Below are 15,803 nucleotides of genomic sequence, written 5' to 3'. Positions count from 1 at the left end.
CCTACTGAGTGCGATAAGCTTCGCGTTCTCAATTAATAATCTTGCTTAGGTTTGATAAGGTTATGACTTTTGAAATATTTCCTATATTAGAGTTAATACATGGTAATTATATAAAGTTTTGCAAATTAATCAAGTCATCATATCTTCTTCGTATGTGATCGTCTTTATGCAGTTTTGTCTGCATTTTCGTCACTTCCTAGATGTTTCAAATTTCACAGGAATGAGTGAGTGTGCTTTATTAGAAAGCTACAGAAGAAAAAGTCCGAAAGAAAACACTGCACGCTATTCTCACATGGATAATATTATTCCGAAGCAGCCTAGCTCCTCTCTTTCTTTCAGTACTTTTAAATTATTTGAGGCTGTAATTTGGTTAAAATTTCTTCCTTCCTTTTTCTTTTATCACCTTTTATTGATTTTTTTCTTTCTGGATTGCATGTGTACCGGTGAGGCTTGTTGCGTATTTTAGAATTATGAAATTAAAGAATTACGGCAGACCTTTGTAATTTTAACAGCTGACAGAATGTAAATATCTCATGATACCCTACCCTGGGTCATAGCACAGGGTGTCATACAGGTTCATATCACTTATTTGTTTATGTAAGGTTTACCCACTCCCTTTGGATATTACTCATGTTTACACTAAAGCTATGGAAAATATAAAATAAACAGGGTCGATTTCACACAACAAAGTTTCCTATTAAGCTAAACAAAAGATTTCTTTCTTGTTGTATGCAAAAAAAGCCCTATAATTTCAAGTCACAACACAAGCTTGCATTGTGGAGCTCTAATTATGGGAAAACCGGGGAAACAACAGCGACATCTCAACAGTAATGGAGGCGGTACAAACTTGGGTCACACTCCTCGTTATGCTTCCCCCCCACCTCTGATCAGTTTTAGTGCCAATAAAAATGAAGAATATAATTGAATTGAGTTCATTTTGGGTAAACCATTGCAACCCCCGTTTAAATCACGGGAGAAGACGGTGTAGTCTAGTTGGGCCTAAACATTAACTTACTTCATCGTAATCATCAGGGTGTTATACCGGGAAGAGGCGGCTGTTTAGAAGCCATGTCGGACATTGACAGGTTAGATAACATCATATTACTATACACATTTTACAGTCTCTAAATAGTTAAAGATGTAGTAGATAATTGTTTGAAAGCATCAACTTATTACAACTGAGATCAATATGTTTTGAGAGGTTGTCTTCATTTCATGTAATTCGGGCCCTCTTCCAATATCTATATTATACATTTCCCCTGTATATGTTGAATAAACAAGCTATTCAGTATATCATGGTGTTATGTTCCCCAAAACAAAGTTTGGGAATATCTTGTTTTTACTTTGTTTCTTATTATTTAGATGTTCCGTTTCCAACGAAAGTTAAGTTTTTTTGTCTATTATTTTTTCTCACATTTGTTCGCACGATTTCTCAGCTATACATGAACAAAGGATCGTGGAATTTTCAGGTATAATAGATATTCATTTAAACTTTATATGTGTATTTGCAATTTTGATTATGTCGATCATTACGTAAGATATTTATTGAAAGTGGACATTAACGACAAACTAACAACTCAACTGTATGACAAACGGGATGATTTCAGCTTCTCCATCGTCATCTTTTTATGTAGCAATAGTCCATTATCACCTGCATATGGTGTTTATATATCTCAATTGATTCGATATCCAAAAGCTTGTTCTGGGTATAGTCAGTTTTTAAATCGAGGTAAGCTACTGACAAACAAGTTGATGGCACAGGGATTTCAACAGTCTCGATTGAAGTCAGCATTTCGCAAATTCTATGGTCGTTATAACGATCTAGTTCGTCAATACAATCTCGCATTGGGTCAAATGCTGTCTGACGTGTTTCATACCGATCGTTAAGCCGTTCTTGGCACACTGATTTTGACTGCGGATAACTCCGTTGACCTGATCAGGATATGGGGCTCACGGTGGGTGTTACGGGTCAACAGGGGATGCTTACTCCTCCTAGGCACCTGATCCCACCTCTGGTGTGTCCAGGGATCCGTGTTTGCCCAACTATCTATTTTGTATTGCTTGTAGGAGTTATGAGATTGATCCTTGTTCGTTATCTTCACCTTGCATATTGATGTTTCTCTGAAATTTAAAGGTTCAGTTGTCCATGAGTGTTGTCGGAAACTATCAAAAATATAAAAATTCACATTTTCAGCAAAAGAGGATTTACGTTCAAATTTTCAAATTTCTTCAATTCAAAAAGCGCTGAAGTTCCCTAGGGCTCTAACATGCCCCACAAATTTGACATGCAATTTTTTATACATTTTCGCTAACATCTTTTTATAGGAACATAATGTGTTTAGATATATATATACCGGTGTGACCGGTCAATAGGGGATGCTTACTCCTCCTAGGCACCTGGTCCCACCTCTGGTGTGTCCAGGGGTCCGTCTTTGCCTAACTATCTATTTTGTATTGCTTGTAGGAGTTATGAGATTGATCACTGTTCGCTATCTTCACCTTGCATATATAACAAAGGTTGAAGACGATGGCAATATCTATTTGACAATATCAAACTGAAGGGTATAGCTCCTTCATTCATTTTACGAAAGGGATCGAAATTATTTTCTAAATATCCCCAAAACTAAAAAGGAATTTACATTTCTGAAGCAAAGTTGTGTATTGCGACATTCTGTAACGGCTGACATCAGCAAAATGATAATTTATTACGTATTAATGAATTTAGTATGGAATAAGGTCCGAGAATGCCGTGTTCTCCAAAGGGATTTATTGGAAAATGATTTACGAAAGTTGTTTTTATGTATCTTAAACAAAATATATTTTGGAAAGCACATTATACAACATAAATTCCTCAGAATGTCATTTTAAACAGCGTGTTGTTTTTATGTATGTTCCTACAACCCACCATAAGGGACTACAGAGTTGATCGTTGAAATTATCTTCAACCTTTAGATATTTGTTAAACGTTGTGGACAAAGATGTAGATAATTACAAAACGCATTCGACGATATCAAGTCTTGGGGTTGAGACCCTTAAATAAAGCACCTGAAGAGGTCAAATCATTATTAAATAATTTAAAAACTAAAAGAAATTTTGCTAAGCATTATTGGAGCAAAGTTGGTTGTTGTCATATTCTGTGTCAGCTGATGTCGGCACCATGACCACTGGTTATGCAATAAGAGAAATAAACAGGTGAAGATAACGAACAGCGATCAGTCTCACAACTCCTATAAAGAATCCAAAATTAAGAAAAATAAACGGGAAAGTTAGACATTTAGTTCTTGTATTGCGTTATCCATATATGAAGTTTTTTAAGTCAAATTGAAAGATACATACTCTCATCCAGAAATGTACTACATTGAGATGATATTCATTTAGTACTTACAAAACATCAGTATGTGTAATTGTATTGTTTTAACCAGTTTGAATTGATATTATCTATTAAATGTTATTTGTTTCATTGACAGCAAACTATTGCTGTGACCTCTGATTCCAGAGATGGATCCGCGTGCCCAGGACGTCCTACTGTGTGACCTCTGTAACACCAACCCCCTACAGAGCTATTGTGAACATTGTCATATAAATATGTGTACTAACTGTGTTAGTAAACATGTATCAGGTCCCTCTAAAAAGCACAATATCGTACCGTATCATTTACACAGTAAGTTTACTCAAACTCACTCAAAATGTTCGAATCACGCCGAAAAGGATTGCAAACTTTACTGCGAGAAATGTGAAATTCCGGTATGTCCCACCTGTCTTTCCTCTGGGAAACATGACGGCCACACGCTATTTGATGTTATGAAAAAACTCGACTCTAAAAACCGATGTCTACGAGACGATTTGGAAGAACTAGAGACCAAAATTTATCCCCGATACGAAGAAACTGCGTCCGATGTCCGAAGTGAGAAAGCCGAGTTAGAAAAGAATTACGGGAAACTCGCCATAGCTGCAGAGCAACAAGGAGAGGTCTGGCACCGTCAGATCACCGCTATTGTCAACCAACTGAAATCAGACATTGCAGAGACAAAAATTAAAGATATGGCTGTTTTGGAGAAACATATAAGTGAAATCATGCACAGAATTGTTGAAATCAAACAGGTCATTCTTGAAATTAAAAACATACTGGACACCAATGATATTTCCTTAACATCAACTTACAAATCTAGAAATAATGAATTTAATCAACTGTCGCCTAAAATAAAAGTAACATTACCAAGCTTATCTACTCCAACAATCAATACAGAAAAACTTACTGAAATGTTTGGGTCTTTATCATCATTATCCATTACGAAAATCAGACCACTGCTTGATGAACCGCGACTCGACGCTACCATAGACACTGACTACACAGAACTGTACAGTGTTTGTTGTCTCGGTGAACAAATCTGGACGTGTGGACGTGACAAAATCATGAAACTCTTCAACCTCGGGGGTAAACTATTGACGTCAATAAAAACCAGGTCAGGGGACATACCATGGGGCATAACAGTGACGCGAGACGGATATCTTGTTTATACTGACCCTGATAAAAGAACTGTAAATCTAGTAAAGAATAAAAAGATACAGAACGTTATCACACTACATGGATGGAAACCTCGCTATGTCTGCAGTACCTCTGATGATGATCTCCTGCTTACCATGTTCAGTGATAGTAGAAAACAATCCAAAGTTGTGCGTTACTCTGACTTCACAGAGACACAAACCATTCAGTTTGATGATCAGGGACGTCTTCTCTATTCGTCTGGTTTTTTACCTAAATACATCAGTGAGAACAGAAACCTGGATATTTGTGTTGCTGACTATGAAGCTGAAGCAGTAGTGGTGGTCAATCGGTCAGGAAATCTCAGATTTCGATACACTGGTCACCCCTCTTATACCAAGAAATCATTTCATCCATACGGCATCACTACAGACAGCCAGAGCCATATATTGACAGCAGACTGTTACAGTCACCGTATCCACATCTTAGATCAAGACGGACAGTTCCTTCGATATATTCAGAACTGTAATTTACGCCGTCCGTGGGGTTTATGTGTGGACATCAGAGATAACCTTCTTGTGGCTGAGTGGGACACCGCCAAAGTGAAGAAAATCCAATATCTATAAACAGTGTTAATCACACACCTAAACACTGTTCATTACAGATCTCGACACAGTGTTAATTACATATCTAAACATTTTTACATTGTCCTGTGTACATTATTTTAATTAACACCATGTTGATTCCAGCCCTGTGTTAATTAAAGTTGTGGTAATTACACCAATGTTTGTGATTTGCAATTAACGTGTATTGACAGTATATGTGTGTTTGTATATGTGTGTTTGTTTATGCGTGTCTGAACGCTATTTTGTGTTATATGTATTCAGAGTTCGAAATTACCTCGTGTCTGTAAGTCCGAGACTAATAAAAAAAAATTCGGAATAGTAAACTCAATATAGCATTCGTCCGTATGGACTAATGAAAATCTGGAAATCAATTTTAAATTGGTTAAGATTTTAATAATTTTGTCCCAGTTACTTAGATGTTTTGAAGATATGGTCGATTAACTACATGTACATGGTTTGATGTTTATGTAACAATGACATGCTGATCTTCCAAACACACGAAGTGCGTTCAATACCGCCATTCTTCATACGAGTACACATTCCTGCCGATTCCGAATATCGAGTACGCGTCGCGAGAACAGGTGCGAGGTGCAAGAACACACACCACCTCTGTAAGTAGTGTGGTTGAAGAACACGTTCGTGCGCACATGTTCTCGTCATTCTTGATTCTAACACAGAAGTTCATAAAATATAACACATATTTTAGATTTGGTCAATCGAGTGAACTTTATTGACATAATTGATACAAACTCCTGTGACTCTAAGAACTGAGCACGAGAACAATGGTAACGTCGATCTCAAACGCACTTATGGATGTTTATAAAAGGGGTTACTTGATCAACTCTGAAGTTAATATACGCTTCTGAAGATCTTGAATGCAAAATAAAGTATGCTGGTCTTTTTCTTATCTAGGTGTCAGACACTGCATTGTTTGTAAATGTGATGTGTTTGGTTTGATTAAATACTATTGAATAAAATGGAGATAATTTTATATGATATACTGGACGGACTAGTGCTTCAATAAGTTAATTTCAAACCCTGCTGTATCATGTTTCAAGGCATATACAGATGGATTAACATAATCTGGGTTGCTTGGTTGTATATTGTACAACTCATATCGAGACGTCACCATTACCAGTGAAGGACTGCACATTCAGGTCTATGCTCGGCGCTTACGGCCTTTGAGCAGACAGGGGTCTTTATTGTATCACACTTGCTGTGACAGTGGGCCTCGAGTTATGTGGTTTCATCCTATGGACCGCCCATTTGGTCGCATATTAGCTGCAATAGTGTAGCCCTATCCTATGGTGTGCTTTTTTATTCTGACGTTTTCGGGATAGGGCTACAATTCCATAAAATCTCCACAATGGTGCAAAATATTTTGTTTATGAATTACTGATAATAAGTTTCGTTTGTTAGTCGTTTACAGGAAGAGGAGTACCAGCTTTGTGTTGTCCATTAAACATCATGTACAGCATGCAAAATTATTCGTCTGCTCCGCCATGTTTATCATAGGGAGATCTCGCAATTGGATCTACTGAAAGATATAAACATTGACAATCAGCTCGAAAATGTAGTTACTCGAGCCATTCCGAGAAAGAAAGGACATCCATTTGGTGGCAGAAAGAGTTTACACTTTGCTGTTCTTGTTTAACTTGGTACAATGTATTAAGTTTTTAACCTTTTCAATACCGACGAACCAGCTTTCACCTCTGTACCCGTCCATTGCTGTAAATACCACCTTATATGGCAAATGCAAATAACTTGACAATCGGAAGTTGAAACTTCAGTACATCATACATGGCGCTGAAATATGAATTTTAGAAATTGGAATGTATCGAAATTGTTAAAAATATTAGAATAGAGCCTCACAAATTGGAAGTTGCAGGTTGTAAATTTATATTTTGACTAAGAAACATATCATTTTATTTACTTAATGAAAGCCAGCAAATGCTAAGACTGATCGAAAATGTTGCGGGAGTGAATCACTCCCGCATTTGCAGCATTACGGAGATTCTAAGAAATTGTAACCCTCTCTCAAAAAAAAAGAAAAAAAAAACATCGGAAAGGGCTATATTATTGCGGCTAATCCGATATAAACATTAACGATCATTATCGATTGTATGAACAGTTTATTGATATATAAAGAATTTTTCATACCTATATACATAATCTACTTATAGAAATTCTGATATGTGAAAGGTGAAAATAACGAACAGTGACCAATCTCATAACTCCTATAAGTAATACAAGATAGAGAGTTTGGCAAACGCGGATCCCTGAACACTTCAGAGGCGGGATCAGGTGCCAAGGAGAAGTAAGCATCCCCTGTCGACCTTTCACATCCGCCGTGAGCCCTATATCTCAATCAGGTAAACGGAGTTATCTGTAGTCAAAATCAGTATGCCAAGAACGGCCAAACAATCGGTATGAAACACGTAAGACAGCATTTGACTCAATGATATATCGTATTGGCAAATATGTAAATATTTACATATTTGTACAAAATATGTAAATAAATGTAGGTATCAGGGTTACTGTTTTAATTCATACTGTATCTTTCACTAAAATTCAACTCTCATTCTTAAGTGATTTGTGATAAATGTACGGAAATAACCCATTCCGGTTTGCAATGTTATGTCCCTCTGTGTTGTCTGCTGCCCGGTGCTTAATTTCAGCGACTTCATATGGTGTTTAATATCTGGTTTACTATCCAGGTAAAGCCAACCCATTTTTCTCTGATATCCACAACATGGCGCACAAAAACTGCCAATATATTGCCCAACAGTACATTTGTTCATCGTTCTGGTGAAAGAACAATCGGATTGTCGCCATTTCACGTCATTCCAGTGTCCCTATTTACGGCGTTCTATCTAGCGGAAGTTGGAAAAATTCCATGAACGATAGATAACATCTCTATATTAAAACGATTGTCATACCATTTATATAATCGGAATAACATTTTTTTCACACTTTTAAATATTGATAATGATAATTGAAGACTTTACTTTGAAAGATGCATAAATGGTATTTAATTTCAGTGTTGCTGTTTTGGGGTATTTGATTTGGTATTGCCTACAGTTTGTATGAATTAGTACACAATAAAAACCGTTTGTTTTCTGTCTTATGAATCAAGCAGAGTAACGCAAGATCAAGCAGGTTTTCATAGAATATACATCCAACTGATTTTTTCCTAAATGGGTGGCCCATTTTCGTAACATTGGATGTGCCACGGAAACTCATTGTTGCATGATTCTTAAGTGGAATAGCACTTAAAACATTCCCTACGGGGAAATTTAGTACACGTCCATTTGTATTGAACATACGCTTAATGTTCTCTTCATGATTCGCAGTTCCTTGTGAAGCATATTAGATGTGTCAATTTTCGTATTTAATATGCAATTCTCCATAAATCCTGGTATTGAATTCCACATCCATCTCCGCATTTTTCTGAGTAAAACAAACAAATATCTAGAAAAAAGATAGCAAACTAATGATAACAAATATTTCTAAGGATAGCTGTTTTCATTTTTAATTACCTCTTCTCGGTCTCTAATGAAATGTGATATGCGCTACCTGTTCTGATGCATGAATTGACATTTAAATTTAATAGACTCCATTAGGAAGGCTCCTATAAACACCCACATACATGTAATGATCAGTATTGATTTATTAATCGTGATAGCTCAGTGGTATCTAGCTTGGTAACCGAGGGGCATTAGTTCGAGCCTTGTTCGTGTCATGGCAACGTAATTTTTATTCTGAAAAAATAGACAAGTATAAGCAGCATATTCATCTGTGTACACGTAAAACCTTACAAGTGGATGATGAGTCTGCATACTTTACTCTTCATAGTGAATAATTACACAAATGATTCCTATACAAAGCATCAAAGAATTCAGTAGTGTCAGTTCTTCATATTAAACATGCAATTTTTCCTAAATCCTGACACTCAATTCCACTTACATGTACATTTCCGTTTTTGTCTGAATAAACAAACAATATAAAAAACATTTGTTTTCTAAAGGGTTTTCATTTTCAATTTTAAGTGTTCAATGTATAACGAAAGGATAATGAACAATTTTGTAGGACTTAAATATTTATTGTTAAATGATGGTGAAAGTGAAGTAGATGCAATTCACATGACTAGTCAATGATTAGAAGCAGATCTTTTTGCACGTGATACTTTTTTTCGAAGAGTTGATTGACCTTAATAAAAATAAGAAAAATCTAATTTTCCAAAAATGTTTGTGGTAAATTATTAATTTTATTCCATATTGTCATAAAGAGAAACCGAAGTATTTGCATGGGAATATGATTTCTTTGAAAAATAAATTAATAAAGCATGCTCTTTCCTAAGACTTCAATGTGAAATTTTAGCTGAAAATATCAAGCAGTAAACAGAATTTTACATTGATTCCTATGGTGGATTTATTTCAAGATGATGTATTGATTACATATTTTCCACAGTCCATTTATTATATATATGAAATATGATCGTTGTATATTGAATACATGGGGCCTCCATGGCCGAGTGGTTAGATCCTCTCACTCTGGTCGGTGCCGGTTCGAATCCTGCTCGCACCGGTAAGTGAGACAGTACCCCAGTTTACTTTCGGAAGATCGGTGGTCTCTTCCCAGTTATATTGTATCTGGGTTCTCTATTCCACAAAAAGGGGCGCCACCAGATAACTGGAAAATTGTAGAGTGTGGCGGAAAACATCAATCAATCATTAATATACAATGAATACCTTAAATGTCGGTGATTTATTTTAGCTGAACGGATGCCTGAATTGGCATTTTATTTAAATTGATTCAGGTATCAAAACTCATATAAGAACTTACATTACAATTTATTGATTTACCGGTCGCTCTAGCTCAATTATAGAGAGTTAAATTCGTAACCAGGGATTGTGAGTTCAGCTAGTACCATGACCGCAATGATTGTTCCTTCGTCAAACACTTAATATTCATGGGTCTCTCGATTATGGATTATGACCTTATCAGCCGATGTCCCATGTCGCGGGAGTCGTCGGATATTTAAAACATTGATTTGAAGCGCCGGAGAAATTGGCAGTAAACATTTTTTTCCGAATTTCCACAGTTTGAAGGATAAGGACTGTCTTCCTAGATTCCTATTACAAAAAACGTACCGAACAACAGGGGATGCTTATCCCCCCAGGCACCTGATTCAACCTCTGGTCAGTGCAGAGGTTCGTATTTGCCCTACTTTAATCTGTATCATTCATGTAAAACTTATACGGGAACAATTTTGATGCACCAGATGTGCATTTCGACAAATGATGTCTTTTCAGTGATGCTCAAGCCGAAATTTCGGAAATTCTAAAGAACAATCAAATTGAAAGAGGTAAACGAACAATTAGAGTGTCAAATACTGGGGCCAAATTCGTCCAAGAATAAGAGTGAATAGCATGTGAATAGCTTTGCTATTAATTTCGACGTTTGATTTGTTGCGCCGTATGATTCTGCATAACAACTGTGTGTACTTCTCGTAGCGAACTCTTAAAGTCAATGAGATATATTCTTAAGAATGAGAAGATGGGTAACCATGCAGTATTTTTGCTATAAAATGAGCACGCCTCCTGTACAGACATTGCACGATCCTACATTAGACAAAGCGATCATTACTAGAACAGTATAGTATTGTAGAAATAGGTCATTACAGTCTTATAGAAATAAGTCATTAGTCTTGTAGAAATGAGTCATTACAATCTTGTAGAAAAAGAGCATCTGTCTTATAGAAATTGGTTGTTACAGTCTTGTAGGAATAATCAAATATATCACCAGTCTCCTTTAAAGTCAGCATTTTGCAAATCTTATGGTCGTTATAACGATCTAGTTTGCCAATAGAACCTGTCATTGGGTCAAATGCTGTCTGATGTGTTTCATACCGATTGTTAAGGCGTTCTTCGCCCACTAATAACTGGTCGACAGGGGATGCTTACTTCTCCTAGGCACCTGATCCCACCTCTGGTATATCCAAGGTCTGTGTTTTCCTAATTCTCTATTTTCTATTGTGTTCATTATTACAGTCATCTAGAATAATATATTACAGTCTGATAGAAAAAAAATCATAACAGTCTTGTATAAATGTATTATTACAGTATTTTAGAACTATAAATACAGTATTGTAGAAATAGATCGATACAGATCTTTTAGAAATAAACAATGTCACCACTGCAAGGCTTCTAAGTTTGAATAAACATGTATATGTAAAACTTATACGGTACCAATTTTGATGCACCAGATGCGCATTTCGACAAATAATGTCTCTTCAGTGATGCTCAACCGAAATGTTTGAAATCCGAAATAACTATGAAGTTTTGGATCTAAATATAGCCAAAAACAGCGTGCCAAACAAGTGGAGCCAAATTCGTCCAAGTATAAGAACTATGCATGAGGGATATAATCCTTAATTTTGAAATGAATTTCTAAATTTTATAACAGCAACATTATTTGTCGAAATACGCATCTGGTGCATCAAAATTGGTACCGTATAAGTTTTACATTATGAAATAGCATATCTTACAATACAATTTCCATATAGTTTGTTTTCACTGAAAAGAATATTTCAACACCAGCAAAGTGAAAGGCGAAGATAACTAACAGTGATCAAGCTAATAACTCCTATAAGTAATACAAAATAGATAGTTAAGTAAACACACCAGAGGTGGGATCAGGTGCCTAGAAGGAGTAAGCATCCCCTGTATGATTCCAACTCTGTAATCCAGGCTCCGGGATCATGAAACTGTCTTAAAGTTAAGTCAAAATTTTGACTTTATATTAAGATTTGAACTTAGCTAAGATTGCTGACTTAAATGGATCACAAAACGAACTTAACCAAATCTTAACTAAGATTGTCTTAACTTAAGTCCAAGTCTAGAATCTTAAATTTCTATATCAACAAGGAACTCTTTTGCGTAGAGGTAACAAAAAGATATAACAAAAATACATTACTTAAACAACATATTCAGTGTCTAAAACGTCTAGTTTATGATCACTAATGCTGATGCAGGCACATACATGTACCAACATCCCCAACACTCCTTTTATGAAAAAGAAACTTATTTTCGTTATTACATACATGTGCATACAAATTTTGATGGATTGGCCCCGTCGCCTCCCTCTTTCTAAAAGTAGTAATGAATGAAAGTGGAAATGTAAGAGTGATTGAAGCGATAATTTTATTAAATTCAATGCCTTTATTTATTTTGTCGACTGTGTGTGTACATGTAGCAAAGAAGGAGAACTCTAATTAATTTCAAATTCGGGCTCGGACTGCACATTATTCGAGTGCAAATGCAGACTGCAAGTAATGATTGTTTTCTTCTTCCACATTATCAACAAACTCAGTCAGGTAAATACATGTAAATTTGTAGTCGTAACTTTTTAGTGAAACGGTCGTATGTGTACGTGCTACTTTCACATTTACATCTACTTTACGAACTACGATCAGGCAGTGAAATGGACAATCGGGCGATCAATCCTGCGATATTTTGATCACATAAGAAGTCATATTTATGCCTATATATTTGAAAACGCCCGCTCTCAATTTTTCTGGGCTAGCGATGTTACTTTTCGATTATATGGATTTGGCTTCTTTTCCTGTAAACAAACTTTTTATGTCAATACTCTGCTTAAAGAAAAACATTTTTTTTTCATTATATGATTTTCAACGTCAAGATCCTGTTTTCGATCTACCAACAGTCTATTGTTTCTTAAATAAATGATTCGTCCGATTCATGGTAGGGACAGACATCTTCAACGACGGACATCACGTTAATTTTCTCTTACTCGCCTCAAAAATGCAACCAGCGCGGCCATTTTGAACGAACTTAGCGATAGTCTTAGAAAGTTAAGACAGCTCCAAGGTATTCTTAAAATTTAAGACAAAATACCAATCTTAAGCCTAAGTGATTTTTTTATCCACTTTAAGACCAGTCTTAAGATTTAAGTGCAACTTTATTGATTTACATGTAAGACAATCTTAAAGTTTAAGACAGTTTCATGATCCCAGAGCCAGGGATCCGTGTTTGTCTATACCTCTATTTTGTATTTCTTACAGCAATTCTGAGATTGATAAATGTTCCTTATCTCACCATCCGACCAACTGATTCCTCACAAATTACAATAGTTTCAAATTTTAAAAATTTAAACTTCCGTCAAAAGACATTGGCAAGGAAACATCGATGAAAATGCCATGCTGTAAAAATTTGATATCTTCATGATATGAGATTAGATTGTACCCTGTTTAACGTCTCTATCGAGGAGACGTCACCAAGACCGGTGAAGGCCTTCAAATTCGCCTTTGCTTGGCGCTTAAGGCCCTTGAGCAAGGACAGAACTTTATCGTTCCACACTTGCTGTGACACGGGACATCCGTTTTCACGATCATCTCCGATGACCCATGACATTCACATCTGATGTCGAGCGTTTGGCGATGGAACTGTCACTATCTGTTTTAATGACTTAGGTCTGTCGCGGCCGGGATTCGAACCCCGGTCTACAGCATGTAGGGCGAACGCTCTAACCTTTAGACCACCGCGGAGGTCTTGAGGTTAGATATGGAAATAAAACCCGTTAGTAATACACATATCCATATAAAGATCCTGACCTAGTCCTAGTGAGCTATGGGGATGGGTAATTTAACAATTTCTAGGATGAAACAATCGCTACATGTTATATATAGCACAAAGCGACTTTTGTCTCACCAATTGACTTCCCCCTCAAGAGGTTAAATTCGAACGGATGCTAGTTTGACACCATTGCATACGTACTGTATTGTGTCCTCTTGCACAATAACCAAATGACGAATTATGTTCGCATTGTTCTTGCTGACATCAAACGACAATCATTCCTTTCTTTATACCGAGTTAATGTTAAAAACGTTCAGTCTGACCGTCCTTCTGAGTGCATTGTCCTGCCGAACATATTCATTGAGTTTTCTAGATTTTGCACAATCTTTGATGTCATTTATAAGTTTCTGCCATTTCTACAAATAGTTTGATGATAATGATCCACTTTTTGACTATGTCTATGGAAATGCATAAGTATAAGCTTGGCACAATACGTTGGAATTTATATCAGTGTGTCGTTACCGATGTGAAAAAGGATAAAGAAAGAAAGAATGTATGTTGAAAATGTAGAAAAGTTGAATCTACATATTATTTACAATCTACTATGTTGATATGTTCGATAACAATGTTAAAGATTATGAATATGCACACTATGATAGTATCCTTATTTACTACGCAACTAGGTTAAGGACTTCCATAGTGAAATGTACAATAATCATGTGGTGAAATTGCACCTCAAATTCACAGGTATCATTACACTTGTTACGGTCAAACACCGAAAAGATACTACCCATATGTTGACTGTGACTGAACTACCGTAAATTCCCCTCATGGTAATTTCCCCGTGACGTCACTTAAATATCACGTAACACTTTATTGTTGGAAAACAGCAAGAGGCCCTACTTGTAAACAAAAGTTCAAGTTTATGCGGGTAACCAGCTGAATTTTTATTGATATACTCAGACAAAATGAAAATCCTTAACATGAAAAGTGTTGGGAGCAATTGCATATTCAAACTAACCATGCTGTGATTTAACAATATATCAACAGTCATCAGCAAATTATCGGAAATGTCCACATTCTTATATATATCGTACCGTTAATATACAAGACAGAAAAATTTATACTGTTTTTTTATAGCAATTGAACATGAACTTTGCCGCAGTTTCTGTAATATGAGATAATTTTTGTACATGAGGGAATTTTTAAACGCACCAGCCATTCAGATTAGGGGCGATTTCAAGGCCATAATATAATATGAATATCACCTTTGTGCATACTATACATTAAAAACGGAGAATGATTTGATATTATAAAGGAATAATATATATATTATATATATATTAATATGACAAGATATATTTTCACGTATACTGCTTATCACTTGATAACAGTAGTGAATAACGACACAATATCATGACACTTTCCCCGCGATAAAACTATCAGAACATGTACGCTGTGACGTACTTGTTCATTGTGACGTCATATGGTGCGAAGTGCACTGAGGTACATTCATAATAGCACTGTGATTTTTCTCGGGTAGCCTTAACTCAGCTGCGTATCTGAATTAAACGTGCGACCTTTATCACCTTACTGATTCGTCCCTGTATTGAAACATTGGTTGAAGTCAGGTCAACGTGCAATTGTGGACCCGGACTATGTGAACCAGTAAAAGTTGCAAATATGTTGATAATCGAAGGCTTTAAAAATAATATTGGCTCTAACGTTGTTAAAATCAATATGTAACGAAATGACGGAACTTGAAGTTAAAGGTATCTATTGATACATATCGATATAAACCCATTTCAGTCAATTCACGATAGAAATTCATCTGATCGGTGGTGACTGAATTAATAATACATCAATAAAAAAAACTACTCCGAAGAATCATTGTTTTCTTTTCATGGAAACGCAAGTAATAAAAATCACTTACGCAATCGTGTTTCTAGGTAATGATATGTATCAATGCATTGCAGATACGCTAATGTATCGTTCCATCATACCACGGACATACATATATTGCATCGAGAAAGTGTAACAGCATTAACTCAAACTTCTCCAGGTGTTGTACAGCCAGACTCCTCCAGGTGTTGTACA

At 36.0% G+C, this 15,803-nt stretch overlaps 1 protein-coding gene across 1 annotated transcript; it reads left to right on the top strand.

The window, feature by feature from the left end:
* Positions 1–931: 931 nt before the first annotated feature.
* On the top strand, positions 932–6,086 carry LOC125662807 (uncharacterized). The gene is made up of 2 exons (XM_048895168.2): positions 932–1,085; positions 1,363–6,086. Exon 2 carries the CDS (start codon positions 3,499–3,501, stop codon positions 5,107–5,109), a length of 1,611 nt encoding a protein of 536 aa, XP_048751125.2. The 5' UTR covers positions 932–1,085; positions 1,363–3,498; the 3' UTR covers positions 5,110–6,086.
* Positions 6,087–15,803: the final 9,717 nt, after the last annotated feature.

Source organism: Ostrea edulis, chromosome 8 (genome assembly GCF_947568905.1).
Source record: "Ostrea edulis chromosome 8, xbOstEdul1.1, whole genome shotgun sequence".
NCBI classification, from domain to species: domain Eukaryota; kingdom Metazoa; phylum Mollusca; class Bivalvia; order Ostreida; family Ostreidae; genus Ostrea; species Ostrea edulis.
The sequence above is the reverse complement of the archived record's forward strand: the minus strand, read 5'-3'. Positions and strand labels throughout refer to the sequence as shown.

Coding starts and splice junctions, on each gene's coding strand:
- LOC125662807 (XM_048895168.2), top strand. CDS start 3,499: ATGGATCCGCGTGCCCAGGACGTCCTACTGTGTGACCTCTGTAACACC.